The following is a 20595-nucleotide window of genomic DNA, read 5'->3' as shown; positions in this document are numbered from 1 at the left end:
GAGAGAAGCCACTTTATGTCATCTGGGAATTCAGTACTTGTTTTATTGACGAACCATTTTTCGTTTATTTTTATGTCAAGATCAGATTTTTGTTTTTCTCTCAGTTTATTGAATTTAGCCTTTTGTATCTCTTTTGATTTTTCTTTTATTTTTTGTATGTTTTCCCCTTGTTTTTTCCAAAGTTCACTGCTTTCTTCATTGGAGAGGCGTTGATTTAAACTCCTTTTTACGTTTTCCTCTTCGTCGTTGTAGTTCTTAAGTAGAATAAGATTTTAGCAATTAGTATATACTACTAATGTAATCTATTATAATAAATTTATTATAGATCAATACTTCCTGAAGAAGCAATTCAAGAAAATTGCGAAATATTAAAGAAAATATAAATAAAAAACATATAGATCTCAAGCTCGAAAAAACATAGAATTTTCATTTTAAAATTTAATTTCTATAGAAAATTTTGTCAAAATTGTAGTTTTATAGAAAATTTTTTCAAAATTTTATTTCGATAGAAAATTTTATCAAATTTTTTTTTCAATAGAAAATTTTGTCAACAGTTTATTTCTATAGAAAATTTTGTCAACATTTTAGTTTTATAGAAAATTTTGTCAAAATTTTATTTCGATAGAAAATTTTGTCAAATTTTTTTCAATATAAAATTTTGTCAAAATTTTATTTCAATTAAAATTTTTGTCAAAATTTTATTTCAATTAAAATTTTTGTCAAAATTTTATTGCAATTAAAAATTTTGTCAAAATTTTATTTCAATACAAAATTTTGTCAAAATTTTATTTCAATCGAAAACTTTGCCAAAATTTTATTTCCATAGAAAATTTTGTTAAAATTTTATTTCAATAGAATTTTTGTCAAAATTGTATTGCTATAGAAAATTTTGTTTAAATTTTATTTCTATATATAAATTTTCTAAATTTTATTTCTATAGAATATTTTGTCAAAATTTTATTTCAATAAAAAATTTTGTCGAAATTTTATTTCAATAGAAAATTTTGTCAAAATTTTATATCTATAGAAAATTTTGTCAAAATTTTATTTCAATAAAAATTTTTGTCGAAATTTTATTTCAATAGAAAATTTTGTCAAAATTTTATTTCTATAGAAAGTTTTGTTAAAATATTATTTCTATAGATAATTTTGTCAAAATTTTATTGCTATAGAGAATTTTGTCAAAATGTTATTTCAATAGAAAATTTTGTCAAAACTTTATTTCAATAGAAAATTTTTTCAAAATGTTGTTTCAATCGAAAATTTTGTAAAAATTTTATTTCCATAGAAAATTTTGTCAAAATTTTATTTCTATAGAAGACTTTGTCAAAATTTTATTTCTACAGAAAACATTCACAAAATTTTATTTCTATAGAAAACTTTCACAAAATTTTATTTCAATAGAAATTTTTGTCAAAATTTTATTTCTATAGAAAATTTTGTCAACATTTTATTTCTATAGAAAACTTTGTCAAAATTTTATTTCTATAGAAAACATTCACAAAATTTTATTTCTATAGAAAACTTTCACAAAATTTTATTTCAATAGAAATTTTTGTCAACATTTTATTGCTATAGAAAATTTTGTTAAAATTTTATTTCTATATATACATTTTCTCAAAATTTTATTTCTATAGAATATTTTGTCAAAATTTTATTTCAATAAAATTTTTTTTCGAAATTTTATTTCAATAGAAAATTTTGTCAACATTTCTTTTTTCGACAGAAAATTTTGTCATAATTTTATTTCAATAAAAATTTTTTTCGAAATTTTATTTCAATAGAAAATTTTGTCAAATTTTTTTTTTCGATAGAAAATTTTGTCAAAATTTTATTTCAATACAAAATTTTGTCATAATTTTATTTCAATCGAAAATTTTGGTAAAATATTATTTCTATACAAATTTTTGTCAAAATTTTATTTCAATACAAATTTTTGTCAAAATTTTATTTCAATAGAAAATTTTGTCAAAATTTTATTTCAATAGAAAATTTTGTCAAAAATTTTATTTCTATAAAAAATTTTGTCAAAATTTTATTTTTTATTGTTGTGTTTGATCTCAGCTTAAAACCATGCATTGACTAAACTACAAGTGTAGCTTAAACAACAGAGGAAACGTAACCCAGCCAACTACATTCAAATCGATGATTTGAGTTTGGCAAAGGAAAAGAGATATGCTTGCAAATTTGTTTAGGCAGTAGCCGACTATCACACCTTTTTTTCGGAAGGTTCAAGTGTAGTTCACTTTGGGTTGAGTGAATTACTTGAATTTATTCTGATAATTGGTTGATAGTTTTGCTGCAAGTAGAGGATGCTGATGAGGAATGTGGTAATTCCGAAACAGCTGTACAACCAACCATCTTGCAGTCTATAGGGTTTTGCCCAAATAAATTAGACAAACATACTTTTCCTCTGTTGGTTAAGCTACACTTGTAGTTTAGTCAATCCTGAGATCAAAAACAACAATAATGATTGAAGAGAAACCAATAATAATAAACAAAACGAATTTTTTTTTCGATAGAAAATTTTGCCAAAATTTTATTTCAATAGAAAATTTTGTCAAAATTTTATTTCCATAGAAAATTTTGTTAAAATTTTATTTCTGTATATAAATTTTCTCAAAATTTTATTTCTATAGAATATTTTGTCAAAATTTTATTTCAATAGAAAATTTTGTCAAAATTTTATTTCAATAGAAAATTTTGTCAAAATTTTATTTCTATAGAAATTTTTGTCAATAGAAAATTTTGTCAAAATTTTATATCTATAGAAAATGTTGTCAAAATTTTATTTCTATAGAAAATTTTGTCACAATTGTATTGCTATAGAAAATTTTGCTAAAATTGTATTTCTATAGAAAATTTTGTTAAAATTGTATTTCTATAGAAAATGTTCTCAACATTTTATTTCTATAGAAAATTTTCTCGAAATTTTATTTCTATAGAAAATTTTCTCAAAATTTTATTTCTATATAAAATTTTGTCAAATTTTTATTTCTGAATTTAAAAACAGTGGCGCATTTTTTTCCGTTTTCTGTTAGGTTTCTATAAAGGTACTCGAAAAAAAGGTTGCACATTAATTTGAAAAAATTAAAAAAATAAAGAAAAGAAAATACGAACTAACTTAATTTTATAAATTTTCTATGATATTATGATGTCGTGTTTACATTTTCTTAAATTAGATCTAAATACATACAACGAGATTTTATTTCATTTCATCGGAAATAAATCCGTGAAATTAACAATTCATGGGAAAACAGGGTTTACCAACTACAGAAAAATTTCTTTGCGTATTTTCAGGTATAACAATTATCCACTTTGGTGTGTATGGTATGAGTGAGTTACATCTGAAACCAAACTAGATCCAAAAATATTTACTGTGCTCATCCCAAGTGAATTCAAAAAAAAGTATTTTATTCTGGCTTCTCGCTGTAGATTCAGTTCGAAGGATCATAAACTCTCCTGATATAAAGATCCCACAGTTATTCGTGGTCCTTCGAACTGGATCTAAAGTGAGATGTCACATTTCATTTTTGATATCACTTACCGCAGCGACTAAAATCGTAATTGTAGACAAAATTTTTTACTTTGTTTTCAGATTATTCTCATTTTTTAAATGAATCCGAAATAATTAGAGGCTTAAAGAATCACTTTCAAGTGAATTACTTAAAAGAATGATCTTCAGTCAGAGATATGACAAAATCGAATCAAAAGTAATGTATTTTACTTTTCATTCGATTTTGCACAATTTTCGGATCCAAGCCGAATATTTTCACTACTTTTTCACCGAATATTTTCTTTACTTTTTCACCATCCAGAATTTCACAATTAATATATAATATTTTGTCTATTTTCAGGTATGTACTTGGAAATGTTCTTAAATAAAAATCAATATTATTTGGTATGTATATTTGATACTAAAAAAATGTGACACATAAATGGCATTTAGAGATATCAAACAAAACAAAATATATCACAAAAAGAGCAATATCTTGTTAGACTTAATTTTTATAAAATAATACACATATTTCTATGTGTTTTTTTAACAAAATTTTCTGTAGAAAAAATTTTGAAAAAATGTTCGATAGAAATAAATTTTTGCAAAAATGTTCTATAGAAATTAAATTAAGCAAAGTTTTGGGATAAACGTTCCATATAATAATGGCCCAAAATTTGACGTGTCATATACACATAATATTCACCATGGCGATCTTTGTGCAGACCAAAGCGTTTACCATCTAAAAGGCGGCATAATCCATATTAAAATAATACCAAAAACAATTTCAATCAACACCTTCCATGAAATTCGATAAGCGAGTAATTCTATGAGTTATAGCAATGGCACGACTACACGCAGAGAAGGAATATGATCACCTCAAACATGTTTCAAGAGCAAAATGTTATTTTTGTATGGTGACCATGTAACATGTTTGTCACTAAAATGTTATTTTCTCGTCAAATATAACCTGTTTGCCGAAATCAGATACATGATTTCCTAGAAAATAACATGGTTGCGAAATCCATGTTACATGGTCACTACCCAAAAATAACATTTTGCTCTTAAAACATGTTTGAGATGATCATATTCCTTCTCTGGGTGTATAATCGACTGGCATCCAAAATTTCTACACATCTCCCAATATATGCCGCAACTTTCCATCATATTTGTATATATCCATATTATCACTTAAAATTAAGTGATCTTCTTTATACCAATGTTAATTTAAATCAATTAATTTTCACTATTGCCAGATTTTAAATTCTTCATCAATTGCTTCAACAATCAGCGAAACATTATTCTCCATCCATTTTTGTTGATTGAAATTTTCCGCTTTGTGTATAAATTTTCCATGCAGAAAATATTGAGGAAAAATTTCATAAATAGCCGGTAACATTAGCCCAGACATATCTTCTCTATGTATTATTTCTATCGAAAATTTTTGGCAAAATTTTATTTCTATTGAAAATTTTTGGCAAAATTTTATTTTTATAGAAAATTTTGTCAACATTTTATTTCTATAAAAAATTTCCTCAAAATTTTATTTCTATAGAAAATTTTGTCAAAATTTTATTTCTATAGAAAATTTTGTCAAAATTTTATTTCTATAGAAAATTTTGTCAAAATTTTATTTCTATAGAAAATTTTGTCAAAATTTTATTTCTATAAAAAAATTTTTCTATAGAATTTTTTTTGTCAAAAATTCAAAATTTTATTTCTATAAAAAATTTTGTCAAAATTTTATTTCCATAAAAAATTTTGTCAAAATTTTATTTCTATAAAAAAAATTTGTCAAAATTTTGTTGCTGTAGAAAATTTTGTCAAAATTTTATTTCTGTAGAAAATTTTGTTAAAAAATTAATTCTGTAGAATATATTGTCAAAATTTTATTTCTATAGAAAATTTTGTCAAAATGTTTTTTCTATAGAAATTTTTTGTCAACATTTTAAATATTTCTTAAGCAAATTTTTTAAAAATTTTATTTCTATTGACAATTTTGTGAAAATTGTATTTCTCTAGAAAATTTTGTGAAAATTTTATTTCTGTAGAAAGTTTTGTGAAAATTTTATTTCTATAGAAACTTTTGTCAAACTTTTATTTCTATAGAAAATTTTTGCAAAATTTTACTTCTATGGAAAATTTTGTCAACATTTTATTTCTATAGAAACTTTTGTCAAACTTTTGGTTCTAGAGAAAATTGTTGCAAAATTTTACTTCTATGGAAAATTCTGGCAAAATTTTATTTCTATAGAAAATATTGCCAAAATATTATTTCTTTAGACAATTTTGTCAAAATTTGTAAAAATTTTATTTCTGTAAAAAACTTTGTCAAAATTTTATTTCTATAAAAATTTTTGTCAAAATTTTCTTTCTGTAGAAAATATTGTCAAAATTTTATTTCTATAGAAAATTTTGTCAAAATGTTTTTTTATATAATTTTTTTGTCAACATTTTATTTCTTTATCAAATTTTTAAAAAATTTTGTTTCTATTGACAATTTTGTAAAAATTGTATTTCTCTAGAAAATTTTGTGAAAATTTTATTTCTATAGCAACTTTTGTCAAACTTTTGTTTCTATAGACAATTTTTGCAAAATTTTATTTCTATGGAAAATTCTGGCAAAATTTCATTTCTATAGAAAATGTTGCCAAAATATTATTTCTATAGACAATTTTGTCAAAATTTTTAAAAATTTTATTTCTATAAAAAACTTTGTCAAAATTTTATTTCTATAAAAAATTTTGTCAAATTTTTGTTGCTGTAGAATATATTGTCAAAATTGTTTTTCTATAGAAAATTTTGTCAAATGTTTAATTCTGTAGAATATATTGTTAAAATTTTATTTCTATAGGAAATTTTGTCAAAATGTTTTTCCTATAGAAATTTTTTGTCAATATTTTATTTCTTTAGCAAATTTTGTAAAAAAGTTTTGATAATTTTGTGAAAATTGTATTTCTCTAGAAAAATTGCAAAATTTTACTTCTGTGAAAAATTCATTCCTATTGAAAAATTTGTCAAAATTTTATTTCAAAATTTTATTTCTATAGAAAATATTCTCAAAATTTTATTTCTATAGAAAATTTTGTGAAGATTTTATTTCTATAGACAATTTTGTCAAAATTTTATGTCTATACACTAATAGAAAAGATTTCGTTTCACAATCGTAAACGGACGATGGCAAAATGAAACGGAAACGTTCACAAAAAATCAAAACGGAATGTTCACGATTTCGTCCACGGGCGTTCATGATTTCATGAACGGCATTCGTTTTTCTTTGGCCATGAAAAGTCTTAAAATAATCGTTAGACGGTGTTATGGCAACTCTGCCGTTGGTGCAATGTGCTAAGGCGACTGCTAACGCGTATCGTGCAAACCAAGGCCGTAGCCAGGATTTTAATTCGGGGGGGTTCAACTTAAAAAAAAAATATTCATATAATCTCATGTGTAGAAAATTTTAATTATGCATAGGTATGTATACAATATTTTTATAATATTAAATTGAACCGACGGGCTTTTTGGGCAGCAAATAAATCAATGACTTCTTGATTTAATGCCAATCCTTTGAGTCTACTCTCGCTAGTCGAATTTCTAAGATACGTCTTTAATCACTTCCATGGCTGAATAAGGAGGTTGAATCACGATAACAAAAACAACAAATTTCAATATGTTGTTTACAATTTTAAGAAGTCAAAATCAGCTGATAAAAGAATCGTATGGCATTGGCAAAAGTGGCAATTATTTATTTCTTCAATTGTACTGAAAAAATAATTCAAATCCAGAGAAAAATAAAGGTTCAAATTTAATTGTGTCACCTATGAGTTATTGTGAAGTGGATAATTCATCCGAGGAACGCCGATATGAGACCAAAGTTAATAATGGAAGTCAGTCAAATGGACATTCGCCATCTATTAACAAAAACAGTTTATGATGCAGTTTAAAAACTGATGTGCGTGGTATTTTGGGTCTGGAATATGTTATCAAGATACTCAAGTCATCTTTGAACAATTCTCCAGCTATGAATGCGCGAGTTTGTTTGAGATGCATTTGCTATGCAGTGTCATTTGGAGAGCTGCAATCACCATAAACATATGATTTTGACATCTTAAAATTTGGTCGAAATAAAAAAATTGTACTCATATGGCCCCAGTATTTAACCTTCTTGTTCAGCCATGAATCTCTTCATTGTTAAAAATGAACGTTCGGATGAGCACGTAGTAACTGCTGGGATGGAAAATGCAGTACTATAGTACTTTTTTCAAAACTTTTTCACCCCGGTCAGTAACGCAGTACCCCCGCGAATGATTTAGTACCTTTTGTGTAGACATTTTTGAGTCGATATCAGATTTATGGTACAATAGCTTTGACAAAATATTTTAATATTTTGAGAAAGTCTTTATCAACCTTATTTGCTAATAGTCTTTTACAAATATGGCAAAACAGACATGTTCATGTGGGAAGAAAATTTCGATTTTGTAAAAGACATAGTCAAAACAAGATTTTATTGAACTTCAAGAATGTTTTAGTCGAAAAAAGAATGCGATTCTATATTATCGATTTTTTGTTTCGGTAGAAAATGTTGTCAAAATTTTATTTCTACATAGAATTTTTGCAAAATTTTATTTTTATAGAAAATTTTGTCAAACTTTTATTTCAATTGAAAATTTTGTAAAAATTTTATTTCTATAGGAAATTTTTGCAAAATTTTATTTCTATGGAAAAAATTTTGCAAAATTTTTTTTTCTATAGAATTTTTTTGCAAAATTATTTCGGCATAAGCCGGCTATCATACAAAACCTTTTTTCGGAGGGTTCAAGTGTGGTTCATTGTTGGGTTTAATGAACTGCCTGAATTTATTCCAATAATTGGTTGATAGTTTTGCTGCAAATAGAGGATGCTGATAAGGAATGTGGTAATTCCGAAACCATCCAAACATCTTGCAGTCTATAGGTCTTTGCCCAAATAAATTTGACAAACATTATTTTCCTCTGTTGGTTAAACTACACTTGTAGTTTAGTCAATGTATGGTTTTAAGCTGCAACAAAAAAAACAACAATGCTTAAAGATCAAAACCAACAATAACAAAACAAAACGAATGGAAAATTTTATTTCTATAGAAAATTTTTGCAAAATTTTATTTATATAGAAAATTTTGTCAAAATTTTATTTTCTTTAAAATTCAGTCTCTTGACAATAATATTCAAGTGAAATTTTTGTTGAAATTTAGTAACAAGTACCTTTCCGATCAAAAAATACCTTTTTTGTACTTTCTTAAAAATTGTATTTTCCATCCCTGAATAACTGGTAAAGTGACCAAAATTTTTAAAATATGCACGTTTGGAAATATCTCTTTATTGCTTCCATCGCTAAATTAGGAAGGTTCTTTTCGCAGGTTTTGCTCCATTTCATTTACACACGTATGTTTGGCTGTTTCGTTGTTGTTCTATGGCCAAACAAAGCGAGTCATGTTCACAAAAAGAACAACAAACACACTTAAAAAGCAGAAATACATTTTCCAAAAATGAAATTTGTGGTGCGAGAACAAAAACAATTTGTTTTTTTTTCGACTGTCGTTTGACGGGCTTTTCAACTAGTATTCTATGATTTGTGCAAGTTTTATAGGTAAGCGTTTTTCAAAATAAAACCTCCAGATGTTCTTCAACATCTTCGATAAGATTTTTCTATGCAGCTTAAAATATGTATTTATTTATATAAAAATATTCATTCATTTCGGGGGGGGTTTGATCCCCCTCATCTCCCCCCCCCCTGAATACGGCCTTGGTGCAAACAACACAGGTTCGAGTCACGGTAGCGGAAATATTTTTTTTTTAATTTTATTTATAAATTCGTAACCATTACGTTTTCAGATCATAAACGCTGGTTGTTGTTTTGACAACGTATGGTTTAATTTTTACGTTGTCAGATTGACCCCATCTGTTCTCAGTTTGACAACACATGGGTGTTGATTCACTTTTATGAACGGATCGTTTCGAAATGACCACGCCGTTCATGATTTTTTTCTATGGGTGTAGAAAATTTTCTCAAAATGTTAGTTCTATAGAAAATTTATTCAAAAATTTATTTCTATAGAAAATTTGGTCAAAAATTTATTTCTATAGAAAATTTTTTTCAAAATTTTATTTCTAAAGAAAATTTTGTCAAAATTTTATTTCTATAGAAAATTTTGTTAAAATTTTATTTCTATAGAAAATTTTGTCAAACTTTTATTTCTAATTTTGTCAAAATTTTATTTCTAAAGAAAATTTTGTTAACATTTTATTTCTTTAGTGAATTGTCGAATTCAAGAACTGCCATATATATACTCTTGACATATATTGGGAATATCTGGCGATGGTTCTATACACACTGGACAGATACAAGTGTATATGAATGAATCTATTTTTAATCATAAAAATATATATATATATATTTTTTTTGAAAACAAAATCCTTATCAGTTTCTATTATGCCAATAAAGAGACAAAGAATATCATTGATCTAAAAACCTTGGATTGAAGTTCATATAATCTCAATAGTATTTTAGTTTCGAAGCCAAATTGTTATAGATAATTATGAAAATTGCTATAGCATTTGTGGCTATCATAGGCCTGGTGTCAGCAGCTAACTCGGTATTGTCAAAGGATACCAAGTATGCAAATAAGGAGTTTTTGGAAAAACAAAAATTTCTCTTGGAAATTGTTTATCGGATAGAAGATGCTTTATTCTTTGAGGAATATATAAAATTGGGTAAATCGTTTAGCTTTAACATAGAGGATTATGTGGTACGTAGACCAACAAAACAAAATGGATTAAAAAATAATTTTATAACAAAATTTTCCTTCAGTTGCCTGAGAAATATCATGGACACTATATGAAAAACTACTACAAGGCCTATAAACATGGAGTGACCTTGCCCAAGGGTGAATTCTTTGGAGCCTTGGTTGATTCACACTTTTACCAGTTGTATGGATTAATGGATTTCTTTTATTTTGCCAAGAATTGGGAAATTTTGCAACGCAATATTTGCTGGGCTCGTTTACATGCCAATGAAGGTCTATTTGTCCATGCCTTGACATTAACGCTTATGCATCGTCCCGATTTGGAAGGTTTTGTATTGCCAATGATCTATGAAATATTTCCACAATATTTCTTCAATAGTAAGCTGATATATCAAGCTGAGAAATTTGAGTATGATAACTGGATGAAATATTCAATGTATGAAAAGGAATATCAGGATTTCTTATACAAGGATTACACGAAATACTTTAAGGAATATGGTCAGCTGAAGAATTATTTCTACACGAAGGATTGGAAAGTATGGCAATGGTGGAAACTTATGGGCCTTGGAGAACACTGGTATAGTGATGATCATTTCTTCTTGCGTGACAATATTGATTATCTCAATGAAGATCCTAAATATGGGGAAATGCTTAAGGATGTCAAGAAATTCTGGATGCCTGTCGATTACACACGCGATGTGGAATTCATCAATAGGGAATCTGCTTTATCCTATTTTACCGAAGATCTAGAATGGAATGCCTATTGGTATTATATAAATTTGGATTATACACCCTTCCTGAGTGGTAAATATTTCGGTAATGAAGGAGATTCTCGTGGAGAATTTTATTTCTATTTTGTTCGTCAAATGTTGACTCGTTACTACTTTGAGCGTTTGTCCCATGGTTATGGGGATATTCCTGATCTAACCTTCTACTCGGATGTGGAATATGGATATAATCCTCAACTGATCCATTTCAATGGTGTGGGATTTTCTTATCGCAAAAATTATTATGAATATGAAACGTATGGAAATTTCCAATATATTCATAAGGTTCAACGTTTTTTGGAACGTGTTGAGGATATTCTAACCCAAGGTTATTATCTTACTAGTGATGGTAAGAAAATAGACTTACATCAACCCCAGGCTATTGAATATTTGGGTGATATCATGCAAGGTAATATTGATAGTCTGGATAAATATTTCTTTGGCTTCTGGTATACCAATGCCCATAAATATTTTGGCCAAATTGTGGAGGATAAGACTCTGTATATACAACCTCATGTTTTCTTAAACCATGAGACTCTGTTACGCGATCCTTTATTCTATCAATTCTACAAAAAGATCACACACATCTTTAACAAATTCTATGATTATATTCCTTCCTATAGCCATAGTGAATTACATTTTCCTGGTGTGGAAATTCTAGAAGTTAAGGTTAACGATTTGTATACCTATTTCGATTGGGTAGACTTTGATGTTAGCAATCTATTGAACGATAAACCTCGATTTGTTGATGGTGAATTTATTTGGAATACCTCTCTATTGGCCCGTCAATCTCGTCTCAATCACAAAAATTTCGAATTTGAATTCTTTATAAAATCTGAAAAGGAGGAAAAAATTGCTATACGCACATTTCTTGGGCCCAAATATGATCAATTCGGTCAAACGATATCGATAAATGAAAATCGTGAAAATTTCCTTGAAATTGATTTATATCATGTGCAATTGAAATCTGGTGTGAATAATTTTACACGTAATTCTAAAGATTTTTATTGGTCCAATGGTGATCGTCACACCTATACGGAATTCTATCAGTATGTCAGGGCAGCCCTTGAGGGTAAATACGAATTTCCTTTGAACTATTCTCCACTACAGTGTAATTTTCCCGACCGTTTGCTAATACCTCGTGGTTGGCCCAATGGTATGCCCATGCAATTTTTCTTTTTTGTTTATCCTCAAACTGAATCTAGCAGCTCTACATCAAGTGATCCCAAAAATAGCATATGTAGCATTGTTTCTGGTATTTATCGTTTCGATAATCATCCTTATGGTTATCCTTTGGATCGTAAAATCAATGAATTTGAATTTTTTGTACCCAATATGTATTTCAAAGATGTGAAAATTTATCATCTCGATACTTTTGATAAATATCATGATTATGAATATGAGAATTTTGGAAAATTTGATTATAACTATTTACATAATTGAATAATGAGATATGATTACTAAACAATTTAATTTTATAGACTTTAAGATATTTGTTGTAATTTTGTTGTTTTATAAAATCAATAAATTTTTATATTAAATTTAAACAGTATTTAAAGTTTCTCACAAATCTAAATGAAATTTTGAAATGATTACAAATTTTATATATTAAGTTCAAAAATCGAAAACTGGGAATAATTCGAATAATTTTGAATACTCTTTATTTCTATAGAAAATTTTGCCAAAATTTTATTTCAATAGACATTTTTGTAAAATTTTATTTCTATTGAAAATGTCATATGTATAGAAAATTTTGTCAAAATTTTATTTCTATAGGAAATTTTGTCAAAATTTTTTGACCAAAAAAAAATTGTAGAAAAAAAAATTGTATATGGAGAAAATTTTCTCAAAACTGTATTTCTATAAAAAAAATTTCTCAAAATTTTGTTAAAATCTTATTTCTGTAAAAAATTTCTCAAAATTTTATTTCTGTCGAAAAATTTCTCAAAAATTTATTTCTGTAGAAAATTTTGTCAAAATTTTATTTCTATAGAAAATTTTGTCAAAATTTTATTACTATAGAAAATTTTCTAAAATTTTTTTTTCTGTAGAAAATTTTCTGAAAATTTTATTTCTATAGAAACTTTTGTCAAAATTTCAGTTCTTTAGAAAAATTTGTCAAAATTTTATTTCTAGAGAAAATTTTCTTAAAATTTTATTTCTATAGAAAATTATGTCAAAATTTTATTTCTATATAAAATTTTGTCAAAGTTTTATTTCTTTATAAAAATTTCTCAAATTTTTTATTTCTATAGAAAACATTCTCAAAATTTTATTTCTGTAGAAAATTTTGTCAAAATTTTATTTATATAGAAAATTTTGCCAAAATTTTATGTCTGTAGAAAATTATCTCAAAATTTTATTTCTATAGAAAATTTTGTCAAAATTTTATTTCTATAGGAAATTTTGACAAAATTTTATTTCTATAGAAAATTTTGTCAAAATTTTATTTCTGTAGAAAATTATCTCAAAATTTTATTTCTATAGAAAATTTTGTCAAAATTGTATTTCTATAGAAAATGTTGTCAAAATTTTAGTTCTATAGAAAATTTTGTCAAAATTTTAGTTCTATAGAAAATTTAGTCAAACTTTTATTTCTATAGAAAATTTTGTCAAAATTTTATTTCTGTAGAAAATTTTGTCAAAAAAATATATATAAAAAAATATATATATAAAAATTTCTCAAATTTTTAATTTCTATAGACAATTTTGTCAACATTTTATTTCTATAGACAATTTTGTCAACATTTTATTTCTATAGAAAATTTTGTCAAAATTTTATTCCTATAGAAAATTTTGTCAAAATTTTATTTCTAAAGAAAATTTTGTCAAAATTTTATTTCTATAGAAAATTTTGTCAAAATTTTATTTCTATAGAAAATTTTGTCAAAATTTTATTTCTAAAGAAAATTTTGTCAAAATTTTATTTCTATAGAAAATTTTGTCAAAATTTTATTTCTATAGAAAATTTTGTCAAAATTTTATTTCTATAGAAAATTCTGTCAAAATTTTATTTCTATAGAAAATTCTGTCAAAATTTTATTTCTATAGAAAATTTTGTTAAATTTTTATTTCTTAAAAAATTTTGTCAAAATATTATTTCTATAGAAAATGTTGTCAAAATTTTATTTCTATAGGAAATTTTGTCAAAATTTTATTTCTATAGAAAATTTTGTCAAAATTTTATTTCTATAGAAAATTTTGTCAAAATTTTATTTCTATAGAAAATTCTGTCAAAATTTTATTTCTATAGAAAATTTTGTTAAATTTTTATTTCTTAAAAAATTTTGTCAAAATATTATTTCTATAGAAAATGTTGTCAAAATTTTATTTCTATAGGAAATTTTGTCAAAATTTTATTTCTAGGCGTAATTTTATCAAATTTTTTTTTTGGAAAAAAATATGTAGAAAAAAATTTAATATCTACAGAAAAGTTTCTTAAAATTTTATTTCTATAGACAATTTTGTCAAAATTTTATTTCTATAGACAATTTTGTCAAAATTTTATTTCTATAGAAAATTTTGTTAAATTTTTATTTCTATACACAATTTTGTCAACATTTTATTTCTATAGAAAATTTTGTCAAAATTTTATTTCTATAGAAAATTTTGTCAAAATTTTATTTCTATAGAAAATTTTGTCAAAATTTTATTTCTATAGAAAATTTTGTCAAAATTTTATTTCTATAGAAAATTTTGTCAAAATTTTATTTCTGTAGAAAATTTTGTCTAAATTTTATTTCTATAGAAGATCTTGTCAAAATTTTATTTCTATAGAAAATTTTGTCAAAATTTTATTTCTAGGCATAATTTTATCAAATTTTTTTGGTAAACAAATTGTAGAAAAACATTTTATATCTATAGAAAATTTTGTCAAAATATCATTTCTATTGAAAATTTTCTCAAAATTGTTTTTCTATAGAAAATTTTGTCAAAATTTTATTTCTATAGGAAATTTTGTCAAAATTGTATTTCTATAGAAAATTTTGTCCAAATTTTATTTCTATAGGAAATTTTGTCAAAATTTTATTTCTATAGAAAATTTTGTCAAAATTTTATTTCTATAGAAAATTTTGTCAAAATTGTATTTCTGGACAAACATTTCTCAAAATTTTATTTCTATAGAAGATGTTGTCAACATTTTATTTCTATAGAAAATTTTGTCAAACTTTTATTTCTATAGAAAAATTTCGCAACATTTTATGTCCACGTGTATGGGACGAATTCTGTTAGTAATCAGTGTTTCACCTCAACCAATTACCCATTTTTGGCGATTTAGTTAGCTATTTTGCTTTTATTTTATTTAATTTGATACACTGTTCAATATTATACCAAATGCCCATGGGTAGTAAATGTTGCTAAACATTTTCTAAAATACGATCTTTGCTCTAACCGTGTTCCTAAATACGATCTTTGCTAATGTTGCATATTATTGCAGGCAAATGTTGTAATATAGAGAAAAGTTGTGCTTCATGCAAATGTTTAGCTGTAAGGAAATGTTGCTCAACAAAGAAATGTTGCATAGCAAGGAAATGTTGAGCAGCAACAATATGTGGCTTAGCAATCAAATGTTGAGCAGCAAAAAAATGTTGCATCTTATGAATACAGCGGAATGTCAAAGTGCGAAATAGTAATCATTATAGCTTGGGATTCTAGGGTAGGTTCATATACAATTTCGTCCTCTATAATCCTTTTCAATTTACCATTGAAATCGTAAAGAGAGACAAACCAGTATGTGTTTGTATTACCGGTTAGTCACACAAAAATTTGTTGTACAAATGTGATAATTGTCACCGCTAAGTACACAGAAAAAAATTTCACGAAAATGTTTCAATTAAAATCTTAATTGAGTTTTAAAAAGTATTCAATCAAAAATTTAATTGATTCAACAAATTTTTTAATTGAAATAAAAATCAATCACACAAATTAATAGTATCAATTAAATATTTAATTGGATCAATTAATTTCTTAATTGACTGTCAATTACTTTTTTAATTGATACTATCATTTCTGTGATTGAAGACATTTCAATTAAAAAATTAATTGGATCAATTAATTTCGTGATTGAATCAGAAAAAAAATTTTTGGTGTGTAGGCATTACATGATTTAAATTGCAAATTCATGAGCAATAGTCTTGCTTCACCAGCAATCTTACATGTCCTGTCCCTTGAAACAAGGTGAAAGTAAATGTTTCTCCGTAACCATAAACATGTTTATATACATATTGCAAGCCGTCAATCTTTAGATTTAATAGGATTTTTTGTTTTGACTTGTATGAAATAAAAAATCATTTTATTTTTCTTAAAGATTTTTTTTGTTAAGTTTTTATTACTTTTTAATTTAATACATTTGTTAATGTCAATATTTACAATGGGATTACTATCATATTTTCAAGTTCATGCTGAATAGTTATGCTATAATCAAAAGTGCCAAATTTCTCATATTTATGCTGTTGATATTGCTCAAAGTGATCAACATGATAGATTTTAGCATCCTTGAAATACATATTGGGTACAAAGAATTCCGATTCATTAATTTCACGATCCAAAGGATAACCATAGGGAACATCATCCAAATGACGAACCCCAGAACCAAGACCACATACATAGGAATATTCATGACTTGAATAGGGCTCATAAGATGCCGTATAAGGATATACAAAGAAAAAGAATTGCATAGGCATACCCTTGGTCCAACCTCTGGGTAAAAGTAAACGATCGGCAAAACCACAATGAGGAGGACTATAGTCCAGGGGATATTCCAATTTACCCTCATAGGCTGCCATTACATATTTATAGAGTTCAGTATAGGTGGAGCGATCATCATTGGTCCAATAGAAATCTATGGAACTACGTTGGATATTATTCACTCCAGATTTCAGTTCATAATAGTATTCATCAATTTCTATGAAATTTTCACGATTTTCATGTAGGGGTATCACTTGACCGAACTCATCGTATTTGGGACCCATAAATGAACGTATGACAACTTTTTGTTCCTTATTCGATTTAATGGTAAAATCAAATTTGAAATGTTTATGATTGAGACGTGATTGACGGGCCAATAAAGTGGTGTCCCAAACTAATTTATCCGCAACAAATTGAGGTTTATCGTTCAACAAATTGGTGACATCAAAGTCCACCAAATCGAAATAGGTAACCAAATCGCTCACCTTAACATTTTGAATTTCCACACCAGGGAAATGTAAATCCTTGCGGGTATATGAAGGAATATTTTCATAAAATTTAAAAAAGACATGGGAAATCTTTTTATAGAATTGATAGAATAAGGGATCACGCAACATAGTTTCATAGTTCAAGAAAACATGGGGTTGTATGTGAAGAGAATTATCTCCCACATAAACATGACCATAGTATTTATGGGCATTGGTATACCAGAAACCAAAGAAATATTTATCAAAGACATCTACATTACCTTGCATGATATCTCCCAAATATTCAATGGCCTGGGGTTGATGTAAATCAATCTTCTCACCAGTGCTAGTAAGATAATAACCTTGGGTTAGAATATCCTCAACACGTTCCAAAAATCGTTGAACCTTATGAATATATTCGAAATTTCCATACGATTCATATTCGTAATAGTTTTTGCGTGAAGAAAATCCCACACCATTATAATGGATCAATTGAGGTTGATAGCCATATTCGACATTCGAGTAGAAGGTTAGATCAGGAATCTCACCATAACCATGAGACAAACGCTCAAAATAGTAACGAGCCAATATTTGACGACCAAAATAATAGCAATATTCTCCACGATGATCCTTATCGATGCCGAAATATTTAGTCGACAAGTAAGGAGCAAAGTCCAAGTTGAAGTAATACCAAAAGGAATTCCATTCGACATCTTCGGTAAAATAGGATAAAGCAGATTCCTTATTGAAGAATTCCACATCTCGGCTATAATCGACAGGCATCCAGAATTTTTTGACATCTTTAATCATTTCCCCGTATTTAGGATCCAGATTGCGATAGTTTGTGTTATCACGCAAGAAGAAATGATCATCACTATACCAATGTTCTCCAAGGCCCATAAGTTTCCACCATTGCCATACTTTCCAATCCTTCGTGTAGAAATAATTATACAGCTGACCATATTCCTTAAAGTATTTCGTGTAATCCTTGTATAAGAAATCCTTGTAGGTCTTTTCGTACATCGCATATTTGCTCCAGACATCATAGTCGAATTTTTCAGCCTCATAAACGAGCTTACTATTGAAGAAATATTGTGGAAAGATTTCATAGATCATGGGTAATACAAAACCCTCCATATCGGAACGGTGGATCACCGTTAATGTCAAGGCATGGACAAATAGACCTTCATTGGCATGTAAACGAGCCCAGCAAATATTGCGTCGCAAAATTTCCCAATTCTTGGCAAAATAGAAGAAATCCACTAAACCATATAACTGTTCAATGTGTGAATCTACCAAGGCTCCAAAGAATTCGCCCTTGGGCAACGTCACGCCATGTTTATAGGCCTTGTAGTATTTTTCCATATACTCGCCACTATATTTCTCAGGGAACTAAAACACAAGGAGAGAATGGATGTAAGATAAAATTTTTCATTTTCCAACTCTACTTACCTCATAATCCTCTTTGTTATAGTTAAATGTATTTCCCAATTTTATATATTCCTCAAAAAATAAAGGATCTTCTACGCGATAAACAATTTCCAAAAGAAATTTTTGTTTTTCCAAAAAATTCTTATCAGCATATTTTTTATCCTTAGTTGGTATAACTCCTCCAGCCACCAAGCCAATCAAGGCCACTAGAGCTATGGCGAATTTCATGGTGAATACAGTTCACCTTCCAGGTTTAAAGACTATTGATACTATGAAACCTAAGACTCTAGGATTTTATACAGCCAGCAATATCTCTTATTCGGGGTCTTATCACATCTATGGTTTTCGCTAGTCTATGAATTATAATTGGCTATGAATATTTTGTTATGATTTTTTTTGTTGCATATATTAAAGCTGATAAGAATATAGATCATTTGTGATTTAATGGAGAATAATCATAATTTTTATTATTCACATACATGTATGTGAGTAATGACCTTGAAAATTTAAATTTTGGCAATTTAGTCAATTCGGATTTGTTCCCAGATGATGGAAATACAATTTTAAAATTTTTAAAATTTGGTAGAAAAACAAATTTCTATAGAAAAAAAATTTGGACAAAATTTTCTATACAAATAAAATTTTGCAAAAAATTTCTATTGTGACAAAATTTTCTGTAGAAAGACACTTTTGCAAAAAAAATTTTATTGAAATAAAATTTTTACACAACTTTCTATAGAAATAAAATTTTGACAATATTTTCTATAGAAATAAAATTTTGCAAACATTTTTTATAGAAATAAAATTTTTCCAAAATTTTTTTATAGAAATAAAATGTTGACAAAATTTTTTATAGAAATAAAATTTAGACAAATTTTTCTATAGAAGTAAAATTTTGAGAAAAATTTTTATAGAAATAAAATTTAGACAAAATTTTCTATAGAAATAAAATTTTGACAAAATTTTCTTTAGAAATAAAATTTTGACAAAATTTTCTTTAGAAATAAAATTTTGAAAAAAAAAATTATAGAAATAAAAGTTTGACAATAGTTTATATGGAAATAAAATGTTGACAAAATTTCAATAGAAATGAAATTTTGACAAAATTTCTATAGAAATAAAAATTTGACAATAGTTTCTATGGGAATAAAATTTTGACAAAATTTTTTATAGAAATAAAATATAGATAAAATTTTCTATAGAAATAAAATTTTGACAAAATTTTCCTTAGAAATAAAATTTTGACAAAATTTTCTTTAGAAATAAAATTTTGACAAAATTTTCTTTAGAAATAAAATTTTGACAAAATTTTCTTTAGAAATAAAATTTTGAAAAAAGTTTTTATAGAAATAAAAGTTTGACAATAGTTTATATGGAAATAAAATGTTGGCAAAATTTCAATAGAAATAAAATTTTGACAAAATTTCTATAGAAATAAAAATTTGACAATAGTTTCTATGGAAATAAAATTTTGACAAAATTTTTTATAGAAATAAAATATAGACAAAATTTTCTATAGAAATAATAAAATTTTGACAAAATTTTTTATAGAAATTAAATTTAGACAAAATTTTCTATATAAATAAAATTTTGACAAAATTTTCTTTAGAAATAAAATTTTGACAAAATTTTTTATAGAAATAAAATTTAGACAAAATTTTCTTTAGAAATAAAATGTTGACAAGATTTTGTATAGAAATAAAAGTTTGATAGTAGTTTATATGGAAATAAAATTTCGACAAAATTTCAATAGAAATAAAATTTTGACAAAATTTTCTGTAGAAATAAAATTTAGACAAAATTTCTATAGAAATAAAATTTTGACAAAATTTTTTTATAGAAATAAAAATTTGACAAAATTTTTTTATAGAAATAAAAATTTGACAATAGTTTCTATGGAAATAAAATTTTGACAATTTTTTGGAAATAAAATGTTGACAATAGTTTCTATGGAAATAAAATTTACAC

At 25.7% G+C, this 20595-nt stretch overlaps 3 protein-coding genes across 3 annotated transcripts in view; 2 read left to right on the top strand and 1 right to left on the bottom strand.

Annotated features, from left to right (window-relative positions):
- Sema1a (semaphorin 1a) overlaps positions 1-20595 on the top strand; it is a 1157214-nt gene that overhangs the window by 635212 nt on the left and 501407 nt on the right. The gene's annotated exons all lie outside the window — the stretch shown is intronic.
- Positions 10068-12484, top strand: LOC142223951 (arylphorin subunit C223-like). Its single transcript, XM_075293755.1, has 2 exons — positions 10068-10277; positions 10340-12484. The coding sequence occupies exons 1-2, from the start codon at positions 10068-10070 to the stop codon at positions 12482-12484; spliced, it is 2355 nt and encodes a 784-aa protein (XP_075149870.1).
- Positions 16333-18917, bottom strand: LOC142223950 (arylphorin subunit C223-like). Its single transcript, XM_075293754.1, has 2 exons — positions 18649-18917; positions 16333-18588 (listed from the first exon to the last, which is right to left on the bottom strand). Exons 1-2 carry the CDS (start codon positions 18853-18855, stop codon positions 16408-16410), a joined length of 2388 nt encoding a protein of 795 aa, XP_075149869.1. The 5' UTR covers positions 18856-18917; the 3' UTR covers positions 16333-16407.

Source organism: Haematobia irritans, chromosome 2 (genome assembly GCF_050003625.1).
Source record: "Haematobia irritans isolate KBUSLIRL chromosome 2, ASM5000362v1, whole genome shotgun sequence".
NCBI classification, from domain to species: Eukaryota; Metazoa; Arthropoda; class Insecta; order Diptera; family Muscidae; genus Haematobia; species Haematobia irritans.
This window is presented reverse-complemented; position numbering and strand designations above follow the sequence as displayed.

Excerpts from the sequence above, each read along its gene's own strand:
- LOC142223951 (XM_075293755.1), top strand. The coding sequence starts at position 10,068 with ATGAAAATTGCTATAGCATTTGTGGCTATCATAGGCCTGGTGTCAGCA. Across the intron at positions 10,278-10,339 it reads TTAACATAGAGGATTATGTG|TTGCCTGAGAAATATCATGG; the intron begins GTACGTAGACCA and ends ATTTTCCTTCAG.
- LOC142223950 (XM_075293754.1), bottom strand. The coding sequence starts at position 18,855 with ATGAAATTCGCCATAGCTCTAGTGGCCTTGATTGGCTTGGTGGCTGGA. Across the intron at positions 18,589-18,648 it reads ATAACAAAGAGGATTATGAG|TTCCCTGAGAAATATAGTGG; the intron begins GTAAGTAGAGTT and ends CTTGTGTTTTAG.